The following is a 22,654-nucleotide window of genomic DNA, read 5'->3' on the forward strand; positions in this document are numbered from 1 at the left end:
AACGAGGGAGGAAAAAATTCCCAGGTGAACGGTGTCCCTGATATGGGTATTAGAGAGGAGGATCTTTTCCTTAACTTAGAAACGACATTCTTAACTTAAGGTGATGTGAAAGTGGCGTCAAAGAACCCTCGTTTATTAAGCTTTCCTCCGAACTGGGTGTACCGAATCGTTTCAAACTTTGCAATGTGAATATGGAGGCTCTAACGAAGATCCCGACACATATGGAATTTCAATTTTGTACAAATATGTTTATAGACATTTTCATTGTTTATTTTTATTAAAAAAATTTCTATGCAAAATGAAATTTCATGGGTGTCAGAACCACATTCGCGTTGTAAAGTGTGAAACAAATTGGTACACCCAGTTTGGAGATAAGTTTCATGAACGATTAATCCTTCGGATGCTACTTTCATGTCCCCTTAAGAAAAAAAAAGAAAAAGATTCCAAGGGGAATAATGAAGGCTCTCCAGTGATGAGGAACTTTTTTCCCGTGAAATCGCTAGGATTTCTCGCACCCATCGGGAAGGGCAACTGCAACTGCAGCCGTAAGTGTTACGTTCACGTGCGATCCTCATTCCAGACTGTGAACTCGGTGCGCACGATACATATGTGCAGTGCCAGATGCGTGCACGGACTGCGGTTTTCGCATGAGCGTATCATTACGAAATGCTCAAAATAGACCTGGACGTGCGTGGCACAGAGAGAGCATCCCTTTCTGTCTGTTCCTCCCGACAACTGTGTCACTTCCTGTTGAACTTAGAGATTCCGCCCCTGTTACGCAACGTGTTAATCAAGCGCCACTTTCCGAGTGAAGCCGTAATTAAATTAGCCAATTAAAAAGTCCAACGACACCGCGTCGTTTCACGGAAAATTGTGTAACAGCTGGGGCGTACGCTCTATTTAAGTTCCCTATAGAGAAGGATATATTAGGTTGATAAAAGTACGATTTAATTAATATTAAATTCCGACATTCTTGGTCGACGAGGTACGACTTCCATTGTAGTACCGAAATTTTCCGGATTTAATATCCGAGGCTGCCGTATCTTCGAGAGCCCTCGCCTCGTGCCACGTGAAACGCTTTTACGAAATTCTCTTAGACGTCATAAATCTGGAAGAGAGGCTCTCCGGTTTGCTTTGACTTCTCGCGGCTTTTCGTCGGTGCCGGAGCTATTTGTTTTTTCTCCGCTTCTCGTAATTCACGGGGTCAATGTCACTGTAATGTAATCTCTTCTGGTAAGCGAACAGTGGGCTATCAATGAGTTTGATTGTACCCGCAATTCGGCTCTAATTATAAATTCGGTACGAATGGGCTGCTCGATCCTCAATGGACCAATCGCCGGTCACAAAACACAGCCTGTTCGGAATTCCGCTCCAGGATGAGATGGACCCGCAACCGGATGTGGAAGCAAGAATTATTTCTCTTCATTTCCCTTAAGGCCAATTTAACAGCATTTTCCCCGCGCTTCTATTGAATCTCGACATTTCAACTTCAATTTTTTATTCAATTAAGAATACCAGAGATTTCGTCTTTTGGTGAATTTGCTCTTGATTAAACGAGAAATAGGGGCCAAGATGGCGGAGTAAAAGTACGAGCTTGAGAACTCTTCTAGTGGGTGGTGCGTTCATTGGCACGATGTTTTTCACGAGGATTTTAGTTCGACAGATCCTCGCTCGACACTGTTTCTATATATAATTGGAGATTCTGGTCGCCTGAGTCAGTGAGAGCAAAAACATCAAGAGTACCTGCCCGCCCGTTCTATATTTCAATGCCTCATGCGACCGTCTCGTTGCGTTGCGTTACGTTGCGTCGCGTTACGTCACCGCGTCTCGCCGGCTAACTTCCCGTTAGGGTGGTGCACCATCAATTGAGCATGCTTCCTCCTAGAGTTCTCAATCCCGAAAGTGTACGAACCCTTTTCCCAATCTCGACACCACAATCACCATTGCATCCAAATAGCAAAAGAGAAATGTAGAAAATCGATTTTAGGAATCGTCGTGGTTTTAGGAATTCCCACTATTAGCCTATTCTTAGGGTGGTAATTCCTTTGGGATGGTCTTGCTATTGGTGGAAAATGATTTAAAAAGTCACGAGCAATATTTTTCATTGTTCCAGCGCGAGTACACCGATGACTGCGTCTTCAACGAGACGCTGGAGCAGCACAACTACAACACGTACAGCTCGGCGCGCTGGTCCACTCCGAAGAAGACGTTGTTCTTGGGTCTGAACCGCCACGGGCAGCCTCGCAGGGTACAGACCAAGGGCCACAACCTGGGCAGGTTGTCGGCCTACGCGAGGGTGCTGACGCAGGTGGCGCCTCCGGATCGGGTGGAGGCACTGCAGCGCAAGTTAATGGGTGCCCAACACGGGGTCCGGCACAGGCACAACAACGGACACCGTCACCATGGCCAGATCCAGCAGGCAGCTTGCCCCAATCTGCCGGCTCAGGATAAGGATGGTAGGGATCGATTCCGTTGTCGGAAGCGGAAGAAGAGGAAGAAGAAGCGACGAAAGTGTCGCGAGGGCGAGAAGCCCGGGCCACACTGCGAAGTTCCTGAAGAGAGCTACACCTACGACGGCAGCGGGGAAGGTCCGCCGGAGTCGAAGAGGTCCTGCGAGGGCGCGGCCAGCGAGGAGGCCTGCAGGATGCAGGCCTTCGAGACCCCCTCGAAGAAGAGGAAGTCGCGGATAGAAGAGAAGGAAGAGGAGGACGGGGTCCACGAGGACGCCGAGGACGAGGAGGAGCCAACGGAGGCCGAGGCCGAAGAGGACGCGATCGCCAATGACGAGGCCAGGGAGAAACCCCATCGCCATCAGCAGCCACACCAGCGGCAGCAGCAGCAGCAGCAGCTACGCAAGAACAAGGGTAAGAAATCTCCAAGCACGAAAAAACCAAACAACAACCACGATAACCAGAGTAAAAAGCCCAATGGCACCAAGAAAAAGGGTCCAGCCTCGAAGAGGGTCTCGCAGCCGTCCACCAGGAGGCGCGGAAGTGCGAAGCTAGGCCGAACAGCGCCGCCCGCGGGCTCCGGCTCAATGACATTACCGTCGTCTTGGTATCCTGGTGCATCAACAACTCCATCAACGGCGCGCGATAGCCAGGCAGGACGCGGGACCAGGACTCCAGCCCCTGGGAACGACGTCACCGGCACCGCTCGATTCAAGGGTCCGAGGCGAGGCAAGGCCCTGGCCGGTCGAAGGAACAAGACCACCGTTCACCTCGCGACCAACACTGGACCCCAGCCCACTCGTCCCAGAGGCCCGAAGAATCCCAAAGAACCCAGGGATCCCGGGAACCCCGCCGACCCTCCCAATTCCACGTTCTTGTCCTCGACGGTCCTAGCTCCTCCGGCGGAACTCTTGTTAAGCTCCCACACGGAGGTCTACCTGGACTCTGGAGAGGAGGCGACGACACCCTCCGTGGACTCGATGACGGAGGCGGAGGACGCGTTCACCTCGATCAGGACCGACGTCGACCCCACCGTCTCCGCGGCCCCGACCGTTCTGTCGGAGACCGTCCTCGAGGGGGACCATCCGGAAGGACTCGCCATGTGAGTCGAGACTTCCGGTTCCTCTTCCAGCTCCCGATGGAGGAGCCATCGAGCGGGTACAGCTCGCGCGTGTACATAGCTGTTAGGTTAACAATGTCGGACTCCACGAATCGCGGCGCCCCGCGACGTTGGACGTTCCCAGTCTGGTCTTGGGGTCGAGGACCAGGAGGTCCCTGGCTCCAGGACTCGGGATGCCCCCTCGGCGTCCCCGAGCATGTCGACGAGGGACGCACCGGTCAAGACGATAATGCCAAAAGGTATCGCCACGCTACTCGGTCGTCGATCGTGTCGTGATCGACTGACCGACAGGAGCGAGCGTCAGGATCTGACGCGGTCGGTCGACTCTCTCGGCTCGATCGCGAGAGAGCCTCGCGAAGGGTTTCTTCCCAAAGGGTTCCCTCGACCTCGCGTTGCACTTGTCCCTTGCTTTCGGAGAAGGAAATTGCACGGCTAACTTCCGCTTAATTCGCTGCACCCTGGCTGGCTATACGAGCCCGATCGATCGAAAACCGCGAAAACACATTCCCATCGGTCGAGGACTTTCTCCACAGCGATGTTGGCGTCGCGATCCGCTACCCAATCGACGGGGCGATTTGCCCGAACGAAGCTTGCGAGGTCTATCCGATGACCGACGAAATCGACTCTTCCCTGAACAACACAACCCTCGAAGCACCGCCGTCGTGCCGGCGGACCCTTCGGCGTCCATGCGAGCTCCGTTAGATAGTATCAACGTGTTCATGCCGTGCTTTTGGCTGCTCTTTGAAGCTAGCCGCGCACTACGAGACGCCTGTCAGTATTTAAGCGAGTTCCACGTCCCGTCCTTCGCCGTGTCCACTTTCCTGTCCTATGTCCATCCGTCGAATGCTTTCCCTTGGCATTTCGTCCCTTCTTCGTCATCTTCCCATCAGTATTGCAGCCTCTTCAGCTCCATCTTCCTTGGCGAGATGCTTCTTCGCCTTCTTCCTCTCTTCGCGACGATGTCGACGATTCTCCGGACGAACCCGAGAGAGCCGAACCTCGCTGCGAATCTTGAAAGCAAAACCTATTAATGTAGTAGCCTATTTATTAAAGAATTATTTATTATGAAACCGCATGCACAACTCGGTGTACATATAACGTAACGTTACGAGCGACTGCGACCACTACACGTCGACTACCGATGCGCGTTTACTCTATGTTCTTCGTATTGTGTCCGTTCCTTAGGTACACGAATTCGCCAAAAATGCCTCCGGCTTTCGCTCGAAGTGTTGGGGATTTTAACAATTTTTCTCAAATTTAAAACCTTGCGTAGAGGTTTATATTCCGGTAATTGCGGGTCCTCGAGTTATGCCAGATTGGCGAGGGATTTTTTTTAATGTTTGATATGTTTGAAATTAGATAGGAAGCGATGCTTCGGATGACGTTTGGTTTTGGATGGTATTACGGGCGTTTCGACAACTGTCGAGGAACTGTATTCCTCGTGTATGAGTGACGTCCGGTCGCGATTTTTGGCGGATTCCGATTTATTGGAATTAATTGAGGTATGCGTGCTTTGGCGAATGGGAAAGCGAAAGCAAAAGAGCGGTCCGACAGGAGTGAAAGTAAAAGACAACTGTCACCAGTTAGTGCGAATATAGGCGAATAGGTCGAGGGGCCAGTGCGCCGGGCTAGCAAACGCGTCGCGGGGGCGTTTCCGCGGGCATTTCGCGTGCCTCTGGTTAGGAAAATAGAAATGTCCAACGACAAACTCCAAGCTCGACGTCGAGTCCGATAGAATCCGAACCCTTTCGATCGGTCGAAAGAAGTATAAAAAATAGCGGAGGCCTCGAAACGCCCTGGAAATCCCCTCGGCGCTCCTCTCTTCCTGGACGCACGTCGAGGGACGGCGCACTGACCCGTGGCGCTGCCACGTTGACACTGTATTCAATTACATAGACTGAAACTATTAAGGTTAGGCAAATAAAATAGTTAAAAAAAGGAGCGAACGAGGAAACCGAAAAGCGACCGAGGAGCAGGAAGTCACGGTGTACGTTTCGACGGAGCTCCGCGGAGCAGGGAGATCTTCGGCGTCGTTCTTCTCCGAGCTGTCGGCGCCATTTCTCGATGCTGTCTTGTGATATCATTTTCGACAGTCCCACCGGGTCATTTCTCCGTTTCCCCCGACAAACCCCGAAGCATGTAGCGTCCGATCCCGGGCATCGACGCCTCGTTCCCCGATCGTTCTTAGCCCTCTTCTTTCCGCGCATCCCGTCGAAGTTCTCCCGATTCTTCGGTACCGTTTCCCACCTTGGCTGCGAAGTCGAAGCCGCCGTCTTCGACGAATCGGTCGGACGGTATTGGACAATCGATGCGCGAAGCATCCGAGCTCTTCTCGATCATCCACTTTCATTCGACCCGTCCAGGCCCTGAAACACCGATCGGAGAACGAAACCGAAAGTACGAGCTTGTGTGATGCCCACCAGCTAACCTGCCTTCGAGTCCTAAATGGTCGTCCCAGTTTACCTACGAAAGATCTTCCCGCCGAGTCACTGTCGAACGACCTCACCAATTACCCCATCAGATCACCGCCATATAATTTTTAGGTGTAATAAACGAATTACTATTGAATACGACGTCACGAGTTATTTCGTTTTACGACCCAACTTCGATGTTAACCGTTAATAACGGTTCAGATGCGCCTCCTTGAGAATCAACGAGGATGCTGATAAGGTAAGTTCAGTGTTAGGCATGATCATTCGATAGGGATTTTGTCGGCGAGAAGCAAACGGGGTAGATATCTACCCCAGATGAAGGTAACCCCAGGTAACACTTCTTAGACGGTATAGAAAAATTGTCCTGACTATGCTGGACGCAGACGTTACGAGCAACGTGGTGGCGGAAGAATCTGCGAGGAATTTCTATTTTCGCGATCCTCGTCGCACGTGCTTGGTACCCGACCTTGCGAGACGCCGCGACGGTAGTACGCACGATGCGTACGTGCTCGCGTTCACGTTTGTCATTGGAGAACGAGCGTACTCGCGACGAATGCCAATAGCACAGTAATCGTGATTTCCCGCGAGTCTAACAATTCCTGATCGATATCCTGCGAAAACGTGACGCACGGATATTCATAATACTTTTTCATAAGTAGGTAGAGGCACGTGTACATACACATAGACATGTATAGAACTGCACCTACGACTCGCTGAATCTCTATCTGTAAAATTGCCCAGATCCTTGCACGTAATCACGCTCGATGCATACGTGCTTATTCACACGTTTGTCACTGGAGAACGATCGTATCCGTGATAGGCATCAGCAGAGCAGATATATGATGCTTGCGGTAGTGGAAGAATATTTAATTATCCACGAGATAAGTAGTGGTGCGTCTAAATTGAAGAAACTTCTCAAAATCTCCGTCGCCTGATAAGTTGTAACTATCCTGGAAAGGTAAGAGATGTTGAAACGCGACGTCGCCGATGAGAAGGTGCAGCGCTGATATGATGCACCTGCAGCCAGTGCAAGAACTTTTAATTATTCACACGAAACGCAGCGGTGTATCTGAATTCATAGTCATGCAAAATCGGCATATTCTGATAAGCTATAAGTATCCTGGAAAGATATAAAGCGTTGAAACAAAATGTATTACTTACGAGCACCGCGAGTTACCTTGGTAGCCTCTGAGAAAGCGCTCGACGTTTGAGGGGCATATTTGCACGTTGACTTACGGCGCGAAATGTTTCCCGTCGACCAAGAGAAGAAAATTCCGTACGTCTTGCCATTTGTCGCGTACGTTTACTCGAGAAATATGGTTCCGTTTGTCCCTTCGTTATTGGGATACGCGGAATGCGTGACATACGCGTGACTAGGGTAATAAAGCGTCGCCCCGAGAGCGGCGATTTCGGACAACTAATCCGTCAATCATCCCACGATTAATTCCAGCGAATGTCAAGACCCGGTCTCGTGATTCGGCAAAGCCTTTCCCCGAGAAAATCGCGGCTTAAACGAGGATTTAGGACCGTAAGCCGATTCGGCCGGACACTTGGCCGGATACCTGTCGCTCTTCCGCGAGAAGCGTTTTATGGCTGATCCGCATCTCTGATTGCACCGACGAGAATGCAGTTACTTCAGATGGGACCATAACGAGTGCATTTACATCGAGACTCAAGGGGGCCAACCGTAAACGTGTCCCTGTATTGCCGGCAATTTATTTTAACGGCCTGGTTTGAACTTCAAATCGCATTATTCAGATTTAAATGTCCCAAATTTGTCAACACGCAAGGGGGGGTTAAGTCAGAGTCTCGGAGATAAAACTTTTATTAATAACAAGTACGAGCCGCCCATCCAGGCCTTCCAGCTATTCTTGAAATGCTGCAAAAGAACACCTTTCACCCGCTCTAGCCTTTTTACTTATTTCCTCCATATCGTTCGAATCGGATCTACCTCGACACCAGCTGCGAGTAATTGAATCAAACCTCCTTATCGCGGCGTTTCCTGCGAATAAAAATGAATAAAAATGAACGACACCGGTGGGTTAATCGCGCGCCAACGAACTTTCGTTGCGTCAATGTGGGATCGATTAGCATAGATAGGAGTACAAACGGGGAAAGGATTATCTCGTAGGAAAAGCGCACGCGATCGAAAATATGAATTTCGCCAAGAACACGCAATATCTGTCCAGTCAAGTCTCCTAGCCGCCCTGAAAATGTCGAAAGCACGATATCTTCTCTGTTTTTATTAACTCACCCCGAGGGTACAACCGGACGTAACGTGTGATATGCTGATTCGTGGGCACGAGCTCGGATTAATTGAATCGAGCCGCCTTAGCGTGGCGTTTCCTGTGAATGAAAATGGATAGAAATAAATTAGAATGAATAACAAAGAATAAAAATGAACAACACCGGTGCGCTAATCACGCGCCAATGAACCTTCGTTACGTCCATGCTGGATCGATTGGAATATATACACGGAGTATAAACTGGGAAAGGATTACATCGTAGGAAAAGCGCCTGCGATCGGAGAAAAGAAATTCATCAAGAACGCGTAACATCTGTCCATTCGAGTCTCCCAGCCGCTCTGAAAATGTTGAAAGCACGATTTCTCTGTTTTCATTACCTCACCTCGGGGGTACAACCGGGCGTAACGTGCGAATGCTTGCCCATGAGCTTGGATTATTTGAATTGAGCGGCCTTAGCGTGGCGTTTCTTGTGAATGAACACGAATGGAAATGAATGAACCCGTGTCACGCGCCACTGCTCTTTCGCCACGTCCATCTTGAATCGTTGGCTTGCGCGAGTCTGTGGTATAAATTCGACGGCGATCACGTAGCGAGTACTCGCATAAATACGATGGCAATCACCTCGAGGGAAAGCGCACTGATTTGCTCGTTTATGCGTAGCTCTTATCTCGCTCGGCATTAATTTCCACCGACCCGCTGGCCAGTGACTCGACTTTCCAGTGGCGGCAATTAAACGTGTCAAGATCAAGTTCTGTCTCTCAGCGGCCTGCGTAAAGGAAGGATGGATTTGTCGTTAAAAAAAGCTTAATGCTCGACGCGCGACGGCGTAACAGTACATCGGTCGAGAAACACGAAAGATTGCGATCGGCATTCCGCGTAAACGCGAAGCAAATCAACCTCTAGCTACGGCAATTTCCTCCCAGGGACGTCGGTCGTCCTTCGACTCGTCGTTCTTTTGCCAGCAAGGATGGGGCCGTGTTTTCCTTCGAACGGGTGTTTCGACCTGCGGCGGCTCGGCGACACTTAGCTTCACTTTACCATTCTCTACGGGCCTGGCATTCTCGATCATTTTCAATTATTCAAATCGAAGGAGATCCGAGACCGAGATGTCTGGATCTTCGGATCTCCCTGGGGTTGGAGTTCCGAAGACAACGTGCTTTCCAATTGGCCACACCGTGTTTCTCTTGACTAAGGTGGAAGAAGGACTTTAAGGTGATGAAAAGTACCGCCAGAGGTCGTCTTTATGAAACTTTCCTCCGAATTGGTTGTAACGTTTCAAACTTCACAATGTGAATACAGAAGCTACAAGAAAGATCCTCGCGCCCACGAAATTTCAATTTTTTCTTTAATTTCTTTGTAGGCATTTAAACATTTTTGTATTATAAATGAAGTTTCATGAGTTTCAGGACTTTCCTTACAGTCTCCATATTCACATTGGAAAGTTTGAAACGATTCGGCACATTCAGTTCGGAGGAAGGTTTCATAAACAATTGATCTCTTATATGTCACTTTTACATCGTAATCTCATCTCGTTATGTCCAAGAGTTCTCTCACAATTAGCCTCATGCTGTTCCTGGGAGCTCGCATAATTTCTAAGGTTAAACATCACCGAATGTTGTCGCTGCATGGATCTGAAACTAAGAAATCTTCCAATTCCGAGTTTTTTCCCTGTAAAAAGGAAGTGTTAATCGTATAAACTTTGAAGGACGAAAGGCTTAAAGGTAATCATTAATTGTAGTCATTAACTGTATCAGGGTTGCTTCTGAGTTGTTGCCCGTTCAAGTGCAAAAATAATATTGCCACTGTTATTAATTTAAGAATTTGAAATGCAGTGCTTCCTTTTATATCTATACATATTATTCTTGTATACCTAGTATTGTAGCGTTAGAAAGATTGCAAATAAAATTAATTTGATTTAATTTCGTTAGTCTAAAATTAGTAATCATTAAACAAGTTTTGATTGTTATTCTTATTATTCATAAGATGACCAGAATTTGAAAATAGTTCGGAAGGGCGACTCAAAAGGAAAAAGTTTCCGAAATGTTAAGGTTGATCGTCGCTAACGACCTCGATGCCGATCTAACGTTAAAGAGTGTATTAAGAAAATCCTAGATTGTCAATTATAAGCTCCACATTTAAGCTTTTATTATCCGTAACTTTTACGCATTGTAAACGAGATTGGGCATTTTGTCTCCTTATTGGTTAAAATTTGACGTATAATAAACAGTTGGACCGAGGGCACTTTTTATAATTCTGCCAGGAATAGCCCTGAACTGTGCAATGTTGCACCCACGAATCGAAGTATGAAGGAACCAAAACGACGGGTCCGTCCTGCGTCTTGCCCAGTTTCCACCTTACGCAGCCAGCTGACCTTGCACGAATCGCTGTAGATTTATTCTACATTGTATTCGAATGAGAAAGCCTTCCGAGATGGGGATCGCCGATAAGTGAGACATTCCTGCGGTGCGGCATATCCCCTAGGTCGCCTTTCTTGTTCTCGGTCTAGCCTCTCGAGCCGCCTCCAGCGCTCGGCAAACTCGATCATAAGTGCCGCCATAACTGGTGCATTATTACCCGAAGCCGGGAAAAACCGAAATTTTCTGTTGTATCGATGCAAACCCCTCGGGAATCCGCGGTTCGAGCTTTTTCTCAAAGACGGCGTACCAGCGGCGCTCCAGAATTTCTACCTGCGGAATTATATGGCGGATCGTTATCGGATTCCTCGCGAAGTAGTCATGGATATAGAGACATAGAAAAGCCGCCGTTCGTCTTCTGGCTTTATTTTTGCCCATCGACCCGACAACGTCTAGTGCGAGAGTAATTACCGATCACTCCGCTTCCCCGACGTGGACAACTCACCGATTTGTTCTCCGAAGAGAGCGCCGCGCATCCAGCGCGATCCATCTCGGAAGATTTCCTCGAGCTAACGAGAAATCAGTATCTTCCCTTAAATTCAGATTTTGAAATGTACATTTGTTAAGGGTGAACCTGCCGAAAACCATAGATGTAATTATTCTGATACTCATAATACAAATATAAACACCAGGAAAAGAAATTCAGAGGTTACGTAGAAGTCACGTGTTGGTACGTAATATTTTGAAAGTTGTATCGTCAAAGGATTAAGAGAGTTGGAGAATCGACTTCAGCGCCGCTATCCATTGACTAACATACTAATTAAAATTGAAAACTATATATATATATATCGCATAATTTTCGACTTGCGATTTTGAAGCAGAAGTTTTTGCAAAAGCTATTAAAATCGTCTGACCCTCCGGTCCAAAAGAGACATTTTCGTTGGAGCACCTTCTTTGCACATGGAGAGTTTTCCACGACGGCGAAGGGTTTCCTCGGTTTTACTCCCCGATTCTAGTCTCGGCTACCGGGAACTCGGCGAAACCAGCCTCGGGTCATTGTAAATGTATTTTTGGAGAGCGAAAGTGGCCGAGAAAGCTTCCTGCGCCTATTAATATGTCCGGCAGCCGAGGCGCGTCCCTGGCGCGCGCGTCGCCTCGATGCGCACGCGTCGACCAAGATGGCGGCTCTGTCGTCTCTGTCAAGATCCTCGTCCGCGTTTTCGCGACTTTTCCGCAATGTCGCGCGAGTTTTCTCCCCGGATTTTCGGGCTAATCGGTCCCCCAGATTGTGGCGAGGTGCAAGACTCCTCGCGGTGGCGTCCATCTCCTTCCTCGTCGCCCGGAAGTACCTCGGAGTAAACACCGTACATGCCTACAGAGCGCGCAAGGTACCGTACAGCCTGTAGAAAAACTTAATACGATTCTGATAACGGCACGCCGACATATCCGCTCGATTCGCTACTAACCGTTCACTGACCAGTTAGGATTTCATTTTCTTCCACATTTTACAAGTAAACGCCACCGCGTTCGTTTCCCCCAAAGAGGTGTCAAGGTAGTCGATAAAACGCGATCGATTATCTCCCCACATTTTCATACGTACCACTACTAGAGTATTTTTCTACGATGATTAACACTATTTATCAGATCTTCAACATGTAAGTAGAACGTTTGATACGACGTGATGTATTATTATCATTTTTCAATTCTTTATCTTTTTCTTGTTACTCGGACAAGAGTTTCAATTTGTACGTCTTTTAGCAGATTTAGCGCCCTCGTTCCCGTGGAAATCAGTCATTCGGTGTGTACGTAAGTCGGACTTTTCGGTACATACTTTAATGTCAAATGGAACACTTCTTGCCACGGCTATACGTTACGTCAGAGATAGCGCGCCATGTGCTCTCTCAGTGAGTGCAAGGATCCCGCGGTGTTCTCTCGGCGCGATAAGGCCGATAAGTGCGCGATGATCTCGCCGCGAAGTCGGGTTCCACGCTTTTAAGAAATTGTGCTTCAATCTGATTTTTCATCTTCGAAGCAACCGAGTTAACGATCGAGTACAGATGGGGTCGTGTAGGTAAATAGTTATCGGACAAGAGTTAATGGCTGTGATAACGTTTGAGCGTCCGCTCTTACACAGTTCGAAGACACGTCTTACAAACACATACTCAAAGACGTCACACTAGCCGATAATAAGCGTTTCTTAACACGTCGCGCACTGAACGAAAAGTTTGGCCAAAACCTAAGAGAGGGAGTAATTCATTGAAATTATTATAAATTCAATTCAATAAAAGAGGAGGGAAACATTTCTGTGAATCACGGATAAGGAAAACAAACACTTTACTCTGAGTTTTGAGTAAGTGTGTTTTTGTTTACAAGCGTCTATTTTCAATTCCGTAAATGTAGGAAATGCTGGATAAACGTAGGATACTTTATGATTTTTAAAGTTTCTTTTAAAAGATTTTCAATATCGCATCAAATTATGCCTTGACGCTAACGAAGATTTCTTATATTTTATTTTCAATTAGGGAGAAACGTTATAAACCCAGCGGTGTTCCAGGAATTTCCAGAGAAACTTTGAGCTTGCATTGTTATTCCTTGTAATTTAAAACAATTAGTCGCTAGTATTTGCTATCCATAATCAGTGACTCAGAAAATCTTTTAACATAAACTTCCATGCAATTTCAAAGTATCACTAAAAAAATGTGTAAAAGGCATGAAATAAAAAATGTTTAATTGTCTGACTTATTCATTGATTTAATTTTTCCTACTGAAATCTATAATTTTAAATTCAAGCTCAAACTGATGAAACCTGTAATGTTAGGATTATTGAATCCTAAATTCGAACCTTGAATTTGATTTTCGATCCGACTAATAATATTGGCCAGCTTTTTGGTCACTTCGCGAGAGTAATGCGTCGTAAAATTGTGCAAGGTGAATACCCGCAGGTATGAATTTTGGGGACACGAATGAGTGAGATAAAAATATCATAATTCGTTATCAAATGCAAATGAGGTAAATAACTAACTATTAAAATGTGTAAATTAGAAATTTCTTTTATTTCCTTTTTTTAGAGGAACTCAGATTTTTCACAGATTTGATGGAGATTCAATGACCCATTCCCATTAAGAGGCCAAAAAGACACCCGACGAGCATAAACCACAAAGTTTACGAGGGGCGTTGTCCTCCTGAGAAAATGTGTTTCCTACCCCGACAGATTGTAACTTATTCCCGAGGCACCGTTCGCGCCTAAGACGATCCAGGGGGTAAAGGGGAGCCATTAATATCGCTTTATCTGAATTCAATGAAACCTCCTGAACCATCAGCACCCGAGAGTAGTGATCTGGAGATACGGGGGCTGATGCCTTTCCGTGTAAAATCGATTAGATGCGAGATATTATCGAATGCCTTTCCAGCAGTTACGGTGTTGGTCTCACGATAATTTCTCCTATAAACCATGAAAATCAGGTTATGATAGAAACACGCGAAAGCTTATTGGCTAGGCACTCATTAGATTCTCCCGATAAGTGGCACTTTATGGAATCGGAGTGTCAACAAGAGGATGTAGGGAGCTTTCGAAGTTAGGACTCCAGAGATCGTAATACCGGTATTGAAATAAATTTCTTTTGGGAGTCCCTCTGTAACAATGGCCGGATCCATAAGGGGTCTTTGAGAGGAAACACAAAGCAGCAATCTGATAATATTCTTCGGCACCGGTAATATTCTCAGAGGTCGTAAACTTCATCAATTCGGAATTCTCGATTTGTTGGACAGTGGGCAAGACCCCCCTACGGTGTCGGCGCCTTTCTGATGGTGGAAGGTGTCCTTAGCATGTGTCCAGTCTCTTCCAGAGGTGTTCTTCGAGTACCTGGGGTATTATTAGAACGAAACGCACCGAGCTCTGAGGACGTGGGATAAAACATTTCCCTGGACCTTGCACCACGCCCGACCTTATTTACGATTCCTTACTTTCCAAGAATTTCCTGGCCCTCGGACGAAGCAACCGTCATCGATGCGTTGTAAGGTCTCCGTGTAAAGGCTGCCGGATAGAACGGGCCGAAAGGAAGAAATCGAACGCAGGATATCGCAAAGGAGCAGCCGATATTCATGGCGGCTGAAATAGATCGCAGTGGACCGCAGTGCCCGCCGTTAGGGTATAAATCAACGGCCAGTCCGTTTGCTCAGGATGTCGTTGCACGGAAATATTTCCACATATTCTTATTTATCGTCCAGCCGAAAGCCCACATCTGAACCGGCTCGACGCCGTCTATGGACGTCTCCGAATATCCTTATCGATAACCACGTGAAATACTGCCCCTCTATCGCGGACCACACGCGGTTTTAATGCGCCCCATGAAAAGCGAGGGGATATAGTTTAGAGGTCTCCCTTTATGTAGTCTTCACTGCAGACCGTCGATAATATATGTCAATGTTGGGTGAACGACATGCCTGTGTTTGATGACCGGCCAAAGGGTGGTCCATCTGGGCTAGCCTCTTCAAAAGTAGATCTCCCGAGGGGCAAATTCCCTCCTGTCACGAGGACTATTTTCGTTACATTTTTATGCCCCGTCAGTCTTATTCACGCGAGTCATAAACATCGACTCAAGTTCGCGGTTCGTAACCTTTCATTTTTAAGAGGAATTCTGGACCTCTTATTCCCTCCGTATGGCTCTTTAACACGCGCTCTGAAAAAGGCTCTGCTCTTATTATTCCCCCCCGCTTGAATAACTACTGTTAATTGTTGTACGTATTGCATACAATTTTTCCAATCAAAACGAATTATTGTATTTAAAAATCTGGAAGTCAGCGATTACGCTTGAGCCTGGGCGATGCATGCAGTAATTGCTTCCAAAGATGGCTGCTCTCTGGTGGGAGTACCGCGGTTGACATAAATCCACCGTAATTATCTCGAATCGGATGATATTATTCTTTCGGCTTAATGAGATGTATCCGAGGGTCCCGAATAGTTCCAGGGTTACACCGATTGTATATCTCGCGAGAAACTGGCCCTTTTCCCGCCCAATTGCTCGGTCCAGTGCTATCGGGAAGAAGTCTCTCAAGCATCGGGAAGGCCGATAAATGTCTGATTAATTACTTAGTCTTGTCTCGCTTTGGATTTACCAGTGTCGCGTGGTTTTACTCGAGAAAACACTGATTTCCCATTTCGGGGAGCGCACGATGACCGGGTACTTCCTTTCCGGACGACCCGTGAAGACCCAAAGGAAAGGGTTAATCGAGTCGTTGAGGGACTCGGAGTTCTTCCCACGTGTCTAGAAACGGTCTATCTCCAATTGCACTCAATCGCACGATTCGTTTAGTATCATTAATGGGGACGATGTTTCGCATAATTCCGCAGATATGCGAACCAGTTAGCTTACCTCGGCAAGGGGCCGCAAATTTATTGACCCTCCGAGGAGACACAGCCAGCCACTGGCGAGCTGAAAAGTCCGTAGGTCTAGGAAGCTCCATCCTTCCTCACTCGCGTGCTCGGTTACTTATTAGCCGGGTATATATGTACTCTCTGATGGGTCGGAAAACGGATTCGCGCAAGAAACCTTCTCCCTATTAACGCGAGACTTATTGCTCTTTCTTCGGCTCCGCGCCTTCTGCCCCTCTCCGACTTCTGTACGGTAAAACGAATGGAATAAACGTGTCGCACTGATTTATAATCATAAGTAACTCGGACGTGGATTTATGGAATCGCGAACGAGGGGGATGCGAAATACCGTGGATAGTCGAAAATTCGATGTAACGCGTCTGGTACGAAAAAGTGACCATTGCGAGTGGACGATTGCGCTTGGTGTTTCAGTCCGTTTACTTTGATCTCCTTTTATTCATTCATTTTTTCATTAAGTGCGGTCGTGGATGAACCTTGCTTATTACGTTCGATTACGTACGAGGAAGGAGTGTCGCGATGCCAATGGACGGAGGAATTCAGACGCTTCCGCGTCTGTCTAGGTCAATTAGAATTAATTAATCGTGCGTCTTAATCAATCGAATCGATGACTGCAGAGCCTCCGGACGCGACGGGGCTTCGGGATCGATCGGCCGATCGATCAATCGAGTCTTTCGTCACACGGTTTCGGGGACCCCGACGTCCCAATGGCCGTCTCGACTTGCTAATTCGATTGCGGGCAAAGTCGTACGTAGGTTAAGTATCGTTGACGCAACTCGGGGACGAATTGATGGGATTCGCATCCGAGGCGAACGTGTCGCCAGTCACGAGCGATTCCGGCGAATTTCTTTGCCAACGAGGACTTTGTCTTTCCTCCACGAGCAAGGCCTTGTAGCAATGTCGCTATCTTGTAATTCGGTTGACGATAATATTAACCGTCATGGTTGCCCCGAAGAATCGGGGTAATCGGAGGAACGGGACTACTCTATTTTATGGCTCGTGATAAGGAGCGATCAACCTTCGAGGAGGCGCCACGGTGTTCATAATCGTTTTGCTCGGAGATCGGGAGATATCAGGTCGCGGTTAATCACTGCCACTTACCGAACAAGGTATCCAAATAAGTTTACACGCGGGGCGCGGACGGATTGAGGAGACAAAGTGGGTTTGTGTAACAGGGATTCGGCAATTTGCCGAATAAAATTTTCGCCACTCCCCGTTGTCTTGTAGCGGAAATTCCTGCACCCTGTTGCCCGACCCTGATTTATAAGGTGGAAAGACCCCGAGAACCGCCACGGTAGCGTCGACTGCCCACTATCTATCTATTCGGTGCCCAAGGAGAGCCAGATTCTTGTTCGGTGAATTGGTACCATTGAACCGTTCCACCTTAAAGTGATGTCAAAGAGGTCACTTTTATGAAACTTTTCCCCGAACTGGGTGTACCGAATCGTTTCAAGCTTGCAATGTAAATATGGAGGCTACAAGGTAGGTCCTGACACCCATAGAATTTCAATTTTTTACATTTTTCTTTATATATATATTTCATAATTTTGTATAAAAAAGGAAATTTTATGAGGGTCAGGACCTTCTTTATGGCCTCTATGTTCACCTTGTAAAGTTTGAAACGATTCGGTACACTTAGTTCGTAGAAAAGTTTCAACGGTTGACCTTTCGCATGCCACTTTCACATCCCCTTAATACCTGATCCTGCTCATTGATGGATGTTCCAAATTAAAATATACACCTGCTACATCTCCGAAAAACTGGAGAATTAATTCATACGGTGAAGAGGCTGACTCGTAATGGTCTCGCGAGGTTACCAAAATGTCGAGGATGACGATGTGGCGTCATTTGGGATTGGGGGTACACTGTTAAAAAAATTCATAAAATTCATACATTATTAGTACATAAGGTTGCAGTAAAATTATACATTTGATGTCTTAATAGTGAATTAGTATACATTTATTATAAAATTATAAGTAAATATACAATTTTATAACACCCTCTTGTCATTTTGTGACATTCTGTGGAAAAATTATAAATTTGGTACTTGAGTCATTTGGTATTGTTTACAAATNTTTTAGTACATAAGGTTGCAGTAAAATTATAAATTTTATCTCTCAATAGGGAATTAGTGTACACTCATTGTAAAATTATAAGTAAATTTACAATTATATAACACCGTGTTGTAATTGTGTGAAATTGCGGAGAAACATTATTTTAACAGTGTACGATGCCTCTTCCGAGAGCCGTTTTCTGAATAAATCGTCTAATCGGGACTTTTTACCGATAGGGTGCAAATGAAGGTGATCAGTGGTTTGATCGTTCGCTGGTGTAATTTATCGGTTCCTGAAATTCGGGAGATTCTGCAAGGGTTATCAATAAATTATGTGGCGTTCGCTGACCACCCAATCATCTGCTGTAGGAGATCTCGCGTGATCTTTTTATACAGCCGTGTGCTCATCCGTGGACGTAAAACACGAGTCTGTGCCCGACTTAAAACAGGGTCGTGTCTATCCGTGATTTATTGACTCTTACAGGGCCCTTTGTAACGGCGTGTTATTCCGCGCTGAATTTACGAGCGGTATTTTGTCTCCTTTACGACTCTAAGCGTTAGTTTCAATTCGGCCCGTGTTTTCTCCTATTACGGATGGAAAGCTCAAATAAACTCGCGTTTTAAATGAGGCTTAAATAAAAAAGCGTCGTTAATTCTGGGGTTAAAGGAGGGTAAAAGCATCCTGGTGGTAGGTCCCTCCTGGGCACCCTTTTAGGGGCCAGGAGGGAAGATAAACAAAGGGAAAAAATGTACCGGCGCTCGGGGATATTTTCTTCGAGGAGAAGTTGAGGGGAAAAATCATGCGAGATATAAAGTCATTTGGAATTCCCTTGGGAAATGTGAATGGCTTTTTCTTTGTCAGAATCCGAGACACCTTGGCCGAGATAGTTTCGCCCGATAGGGGTGCAGCAGGCTTTGTCTGTTAGGGGTGAGTTTCTTCGACAGCCCTCGACTTCATCTAAAAATGAGACATTTGCGTCCTGGGGTGTCTCTAATCTTGGTGACTACTCTACTGTACGAAGTCACAAACCGAGCAGAATTATAGTGCGATCTTGAGATAAATTCATCCGATTTGCCCGCACCTTCGGGACTCTTAACGGGGACGGGCCTGTAAATTTCACCCTCAAAGTACCGAACCGGACCGAAGTCACCATCCATTTATTCCGAAACATTTTTCACATTTCTCGGCGAGAGGACATAATTAACGCTTCCTGGGATTTTAATGGTCCGAGACTTCTCCTGTATATCCCAACGTTTCCGGTTTATTTTGTAAAGTAAAATGGTAGTTACGGGAAAAATGTATTTAAATCGTTTGTAAAATTGCCCCTTGGTCACGTAATCTTTTTCTAAGGGAAGTCGCCTCTCGTAAGTCGATTTAGAACATGTAAATGGAAGTCAGGGTTTAAGGAAACTCTTTCTGTTCGGGGAAAGGAAAATGGTCGAGTTTAGTGTTAACACGGGAATGAACATACGAAATAGCAAGGGTTCCGAAAACCATTGGGCCCCCGTCGATTGTATCGGTGTTACTTTACGACCACCCACGGCCGACTTACATCACAAATAAAACGTTTTATAGACTCTGGGTCGACGAAGGCTTTGATCCTTCGGAGCGACCTGAGACTTGTCAATGCTAACCTCGAGCTGGTAGTTTCCTCTTTATAGCCCCCTTTCTCTTTTACGCCAAAGAATTCCTCCTTTTCCCTGACTCAAGGGGAAACCGTCCTCTTTCTTTTAACCCTCACATCCCAAGCCAAAATGCAGTAAAACCATTTATTTATATTTCTTCTTTTATTTTCAAGTCCCATTTTTTACTGCCTCACCCCCGCGGTCTTAAAAGTTATACCACATTATCGTAAAGTACACTGATTTTTGTACTCTACCCTGCTAAAAATGTTTGCAAATTACATGCAATGTAAGCGTACCAAGTTGTATGAAAATTTTACGTGGCAATTTTTAAATTAATATGCAGCGTTTGGAAACGTATGAACGAGTTTCGAATTTCGTGACAATTTGTCGACGATTTCTCAAACTAGTTCATAATATAGAAAATGCACTGAGAAAAAAAAAAAGTTGCTTGACTCAAAGAAATATGCGTTGCGACGACAAAATCCTGTGATCAAATGTGTCCGAAGAAATGTCAGATTGCGTAAACAAAATTATTTTAAGCCAAGAACAAGTAGTTAAATCAACGTCAATTTTTCTTCTTAACAAAATAATTGTTTCTTGCAATTATATACGATTCAAGTAACGATATATGTGTCAACAATGTACATTTGCTTCAGTCGACTAATCTCTTTTTTCAGGGTGTACATTAAATAATACATTAACAGGTGTATTATGAATTTATTACACTGCATCCGAATGAAAATTCCACGGTATAATTAACGCATTTTTTACAGCATTTTTAGCTTAGTCATGTATCGCTTTATTCTTTTGTCCTCAATTTCTCTTCGTTGTCGCTCGTTGGTCGAAGAAATTGCAGGAGTTCATCCGCGAGGACGATTCTTTGTAATCTCTCCGAGAAAAGTCGTAAACTCAGGAATGCTAGTAGGCATAAGTGAGACAATTAGGACGAATGTCGTATTCGGCAGAAGTTTCTCAAACTCCGTCACGCAAACGGCGTCGGGCGAGCCGTTTTGATGACGATTTAAGGTGAAGTGAAACACGTCGAGGAACTTGATCGACGTCGGTAAAGAAGATTTTTCTAAATACTTACGTTGTCGACGTTCGTTTTTATATTGACAGCTGTGCCGAATTTGGGTGTTGTACTAAATGAATTACGAATAAAAAATTTTTTTGCCTTTATCCCGCTCAAATGCGAGTTTATCGATTACCAGAGTGTTCTAAATTGTCGTAAAATTGTCCTGACTCGTTCGTTTCTCATATCGAAGCCTTCCATAAATGTATATCGATCGAAATATGAGAGCTCGATGCCATTTTGGTTCTGTTCTAGGCTGTTAACAATTTTTTTTTCTAAATCCACATTTTGAATGTGGCAGGACAATTGTTAGGTGATCACGAGTCATGTGTCAAAGTTGCGGACAGTTTGGTCCAATACCCTTGAAAAAAAGTGTATTCGAGTCGACTGATTTGAGGGGGGTTTCACTTCGCCTTAAGGTCGACGAGTCCTTTAAATTCGAGAAGACCATGGATTCATGGTGCTTCGAAAAGACCTTTGGCGGGCGCAGGATTTATCGACTAGATGACGTCGAATTAACCGCAGTTTCGGACCTCGATCAAGTCGTTATACGGATCCCGTTTAAGGCGTTACATAATTAACGCTCGGCTGCTCGTCCGAGACGCTTCTATGTGGATCGGGCAAGAATCGAGCCGACATTTGTAAGACACGGAGATGGAATAAGTTACCGATGTTGATCCTCGGTGAAGATCACGGCCTAGTGCTTTGAGAATTTCCTAGAGCCGGTCGGTTAATTGAATCTCTCGATTAATTGGGACCCGATGAAACGTCCCTGGAAGATTTACCTGCCTGATTTTCAGGATAGTGTGAAAATAACGGATGTACTCGCGCAGTCATTCCGCGCTAAATCACCGACTTTTCGAGGGGATTTATCCGATTTCACGGAAACGTTCCCCGGTGCACAGGTCGTGGGACCTGGTGAACAAATGTACCGTCTGGTGTCCAATTAAACTTGAGAACCCTAAACACGGGTGTTTCTGGGATTCTTAAAAAACATTTTTTTAGATTCTTTGACAATTTGGCCACATTCTGTTTTATCGTCCACTTAGTGCGATTCTAGGGAAACGCACGTAAGCGTACGTGCCAATTTACTTCACAAGTAATCGGATTAAGAAATCTATTATAAAAAATTAATTCCACCACTTTTCTCCCTTCGGTTCTATCGAAAGTGTTCATTTATCGGAACATTTTAGAGAATTTGACGGTATCATAGTCGTAATAAGTTATCGCGGTAATACGGAAAAGTAGATAAAATTAGGTAAAAAATAGTAAAGTAATAATAAAGCGAGATTATGTAGATGCCGTCCAACAAAATCGGTGATACTTCAATTAAATGTGTCAATTAAATAATTTTGTCTTCTGATAATCGCATAAAATAGATGGGAGGTATGTAAGTAGGGGTGGCCGGTCAACAGCATTTGCACACGAAAACACGAATACTCTTTTGACCGGTCAACAGCGGGTTAAGGAGCTCTTCGAGGTCCCCTAGAGAACCGGCAGGGGATTGTATTGCGACAGGTTTACGAAAGCCAAGTGCCCTTATAAGTGTCCGGTTGGTCTTCCTCGATCGGTCATCCGGTCAAGTGTGTACGTTAAGTTAATAACGCGGCCCCAGGGGTGCGGCCGGTCCATGTGACGAATAATCTTCAAGGATGCCGCTCCCCACACCTACGGGCGATCATATCCGGAATGTCATCTCGACTTGACGAGCGTAATCCACTAATTCTAGGCCGAGGGTCGCCGGAGTACATTCGCCCAAAGAAACGGTTCCGCTCGAGCGAAATGACCTCGACCGCTCCCAACAGACTGGACAAAAGATCCGCCAAACCCCAAAAAGTTAACATTTTCCTTATAAAATAACCTCGCATCTAGAGATCCATTTGTACATTTTTCTGGAGTTTCCCTGAAAAAT

The 22,654-nt window shown here is 45.9% G+C and overlaps 2 protein-coding genes across 7 annotated transcripts in view; both read left to right on the forward strand.

The window, feature by feature from the left end:
• The window catches only part of LOC105698398, a 59,890-nt gene extending 53,795 nt beyond the window's left edge, over positions 1-6,095 (forward strand). Inside the window, exons 3-4 of one of the 2 annotated variants that reach the window (XM_012422629.2) lie at positions 2,114-2,864; positions 2,924-3,239. In XM_012422629.2, the coding sequence (XP_012278052.1) occupies positions 2,114-2,864; positions 2,924-3,099 (927 nt within the window). In that variant the 3' untranslated portion in view covers positions 3,100-3,239. Of the gene's footprint in view, positions 1-2,113 lie in introns of both variants that reach the window. The other variant, XM_012422628.2, reaches the window with a different exon arrangement.
• Positions 6,096-11,752: 5,657 nt separating this feature from the next.
• The window catches only part of LOC105698403 (calcium uptake protein 3, mitochondrial), a 51,916-nt gene continuing 41,014 nt past the window's right edge, over positions 11,753-22,654 (forward strand). For 3 of the 5 annotated variants that reach the window (XM_012422635.2, XM_012422636.2, XM_012422637.2), the window contains exon 1: positions 11,753-11,990. In XM_012422635.2, coding sequence (XP_012278058.1) covers positions 11,781-11,990 — 210 coding nt within the window. In that variant the 5' untranslated portion in view covers positions 11,753-11,780. Of the gene's footprint in view, positions 11,991-12,065; positions 12,258-12,589; positions 12,674-22,654 lie in introns of those variants that run through there. The other 2 variants (XM_012422639.2, XM_012422638.2) reach the window with 2 other exon arrangements.

This window comes from Orussus abietinus, unplaced genomic scaffold (genome assembly GCF_000612105.2).
Source record: "Orussus abietinus isolate OABI.00-Male unplaced genomic scaffold, Oabi_2.0 scaffold70, whole genome shotgun sequence".
NCBI lineage: Eukaryota > Metazoa > Arthropoda > Insecta > Hymenoptera > Orussidae > Orussus > Orussus abietinus.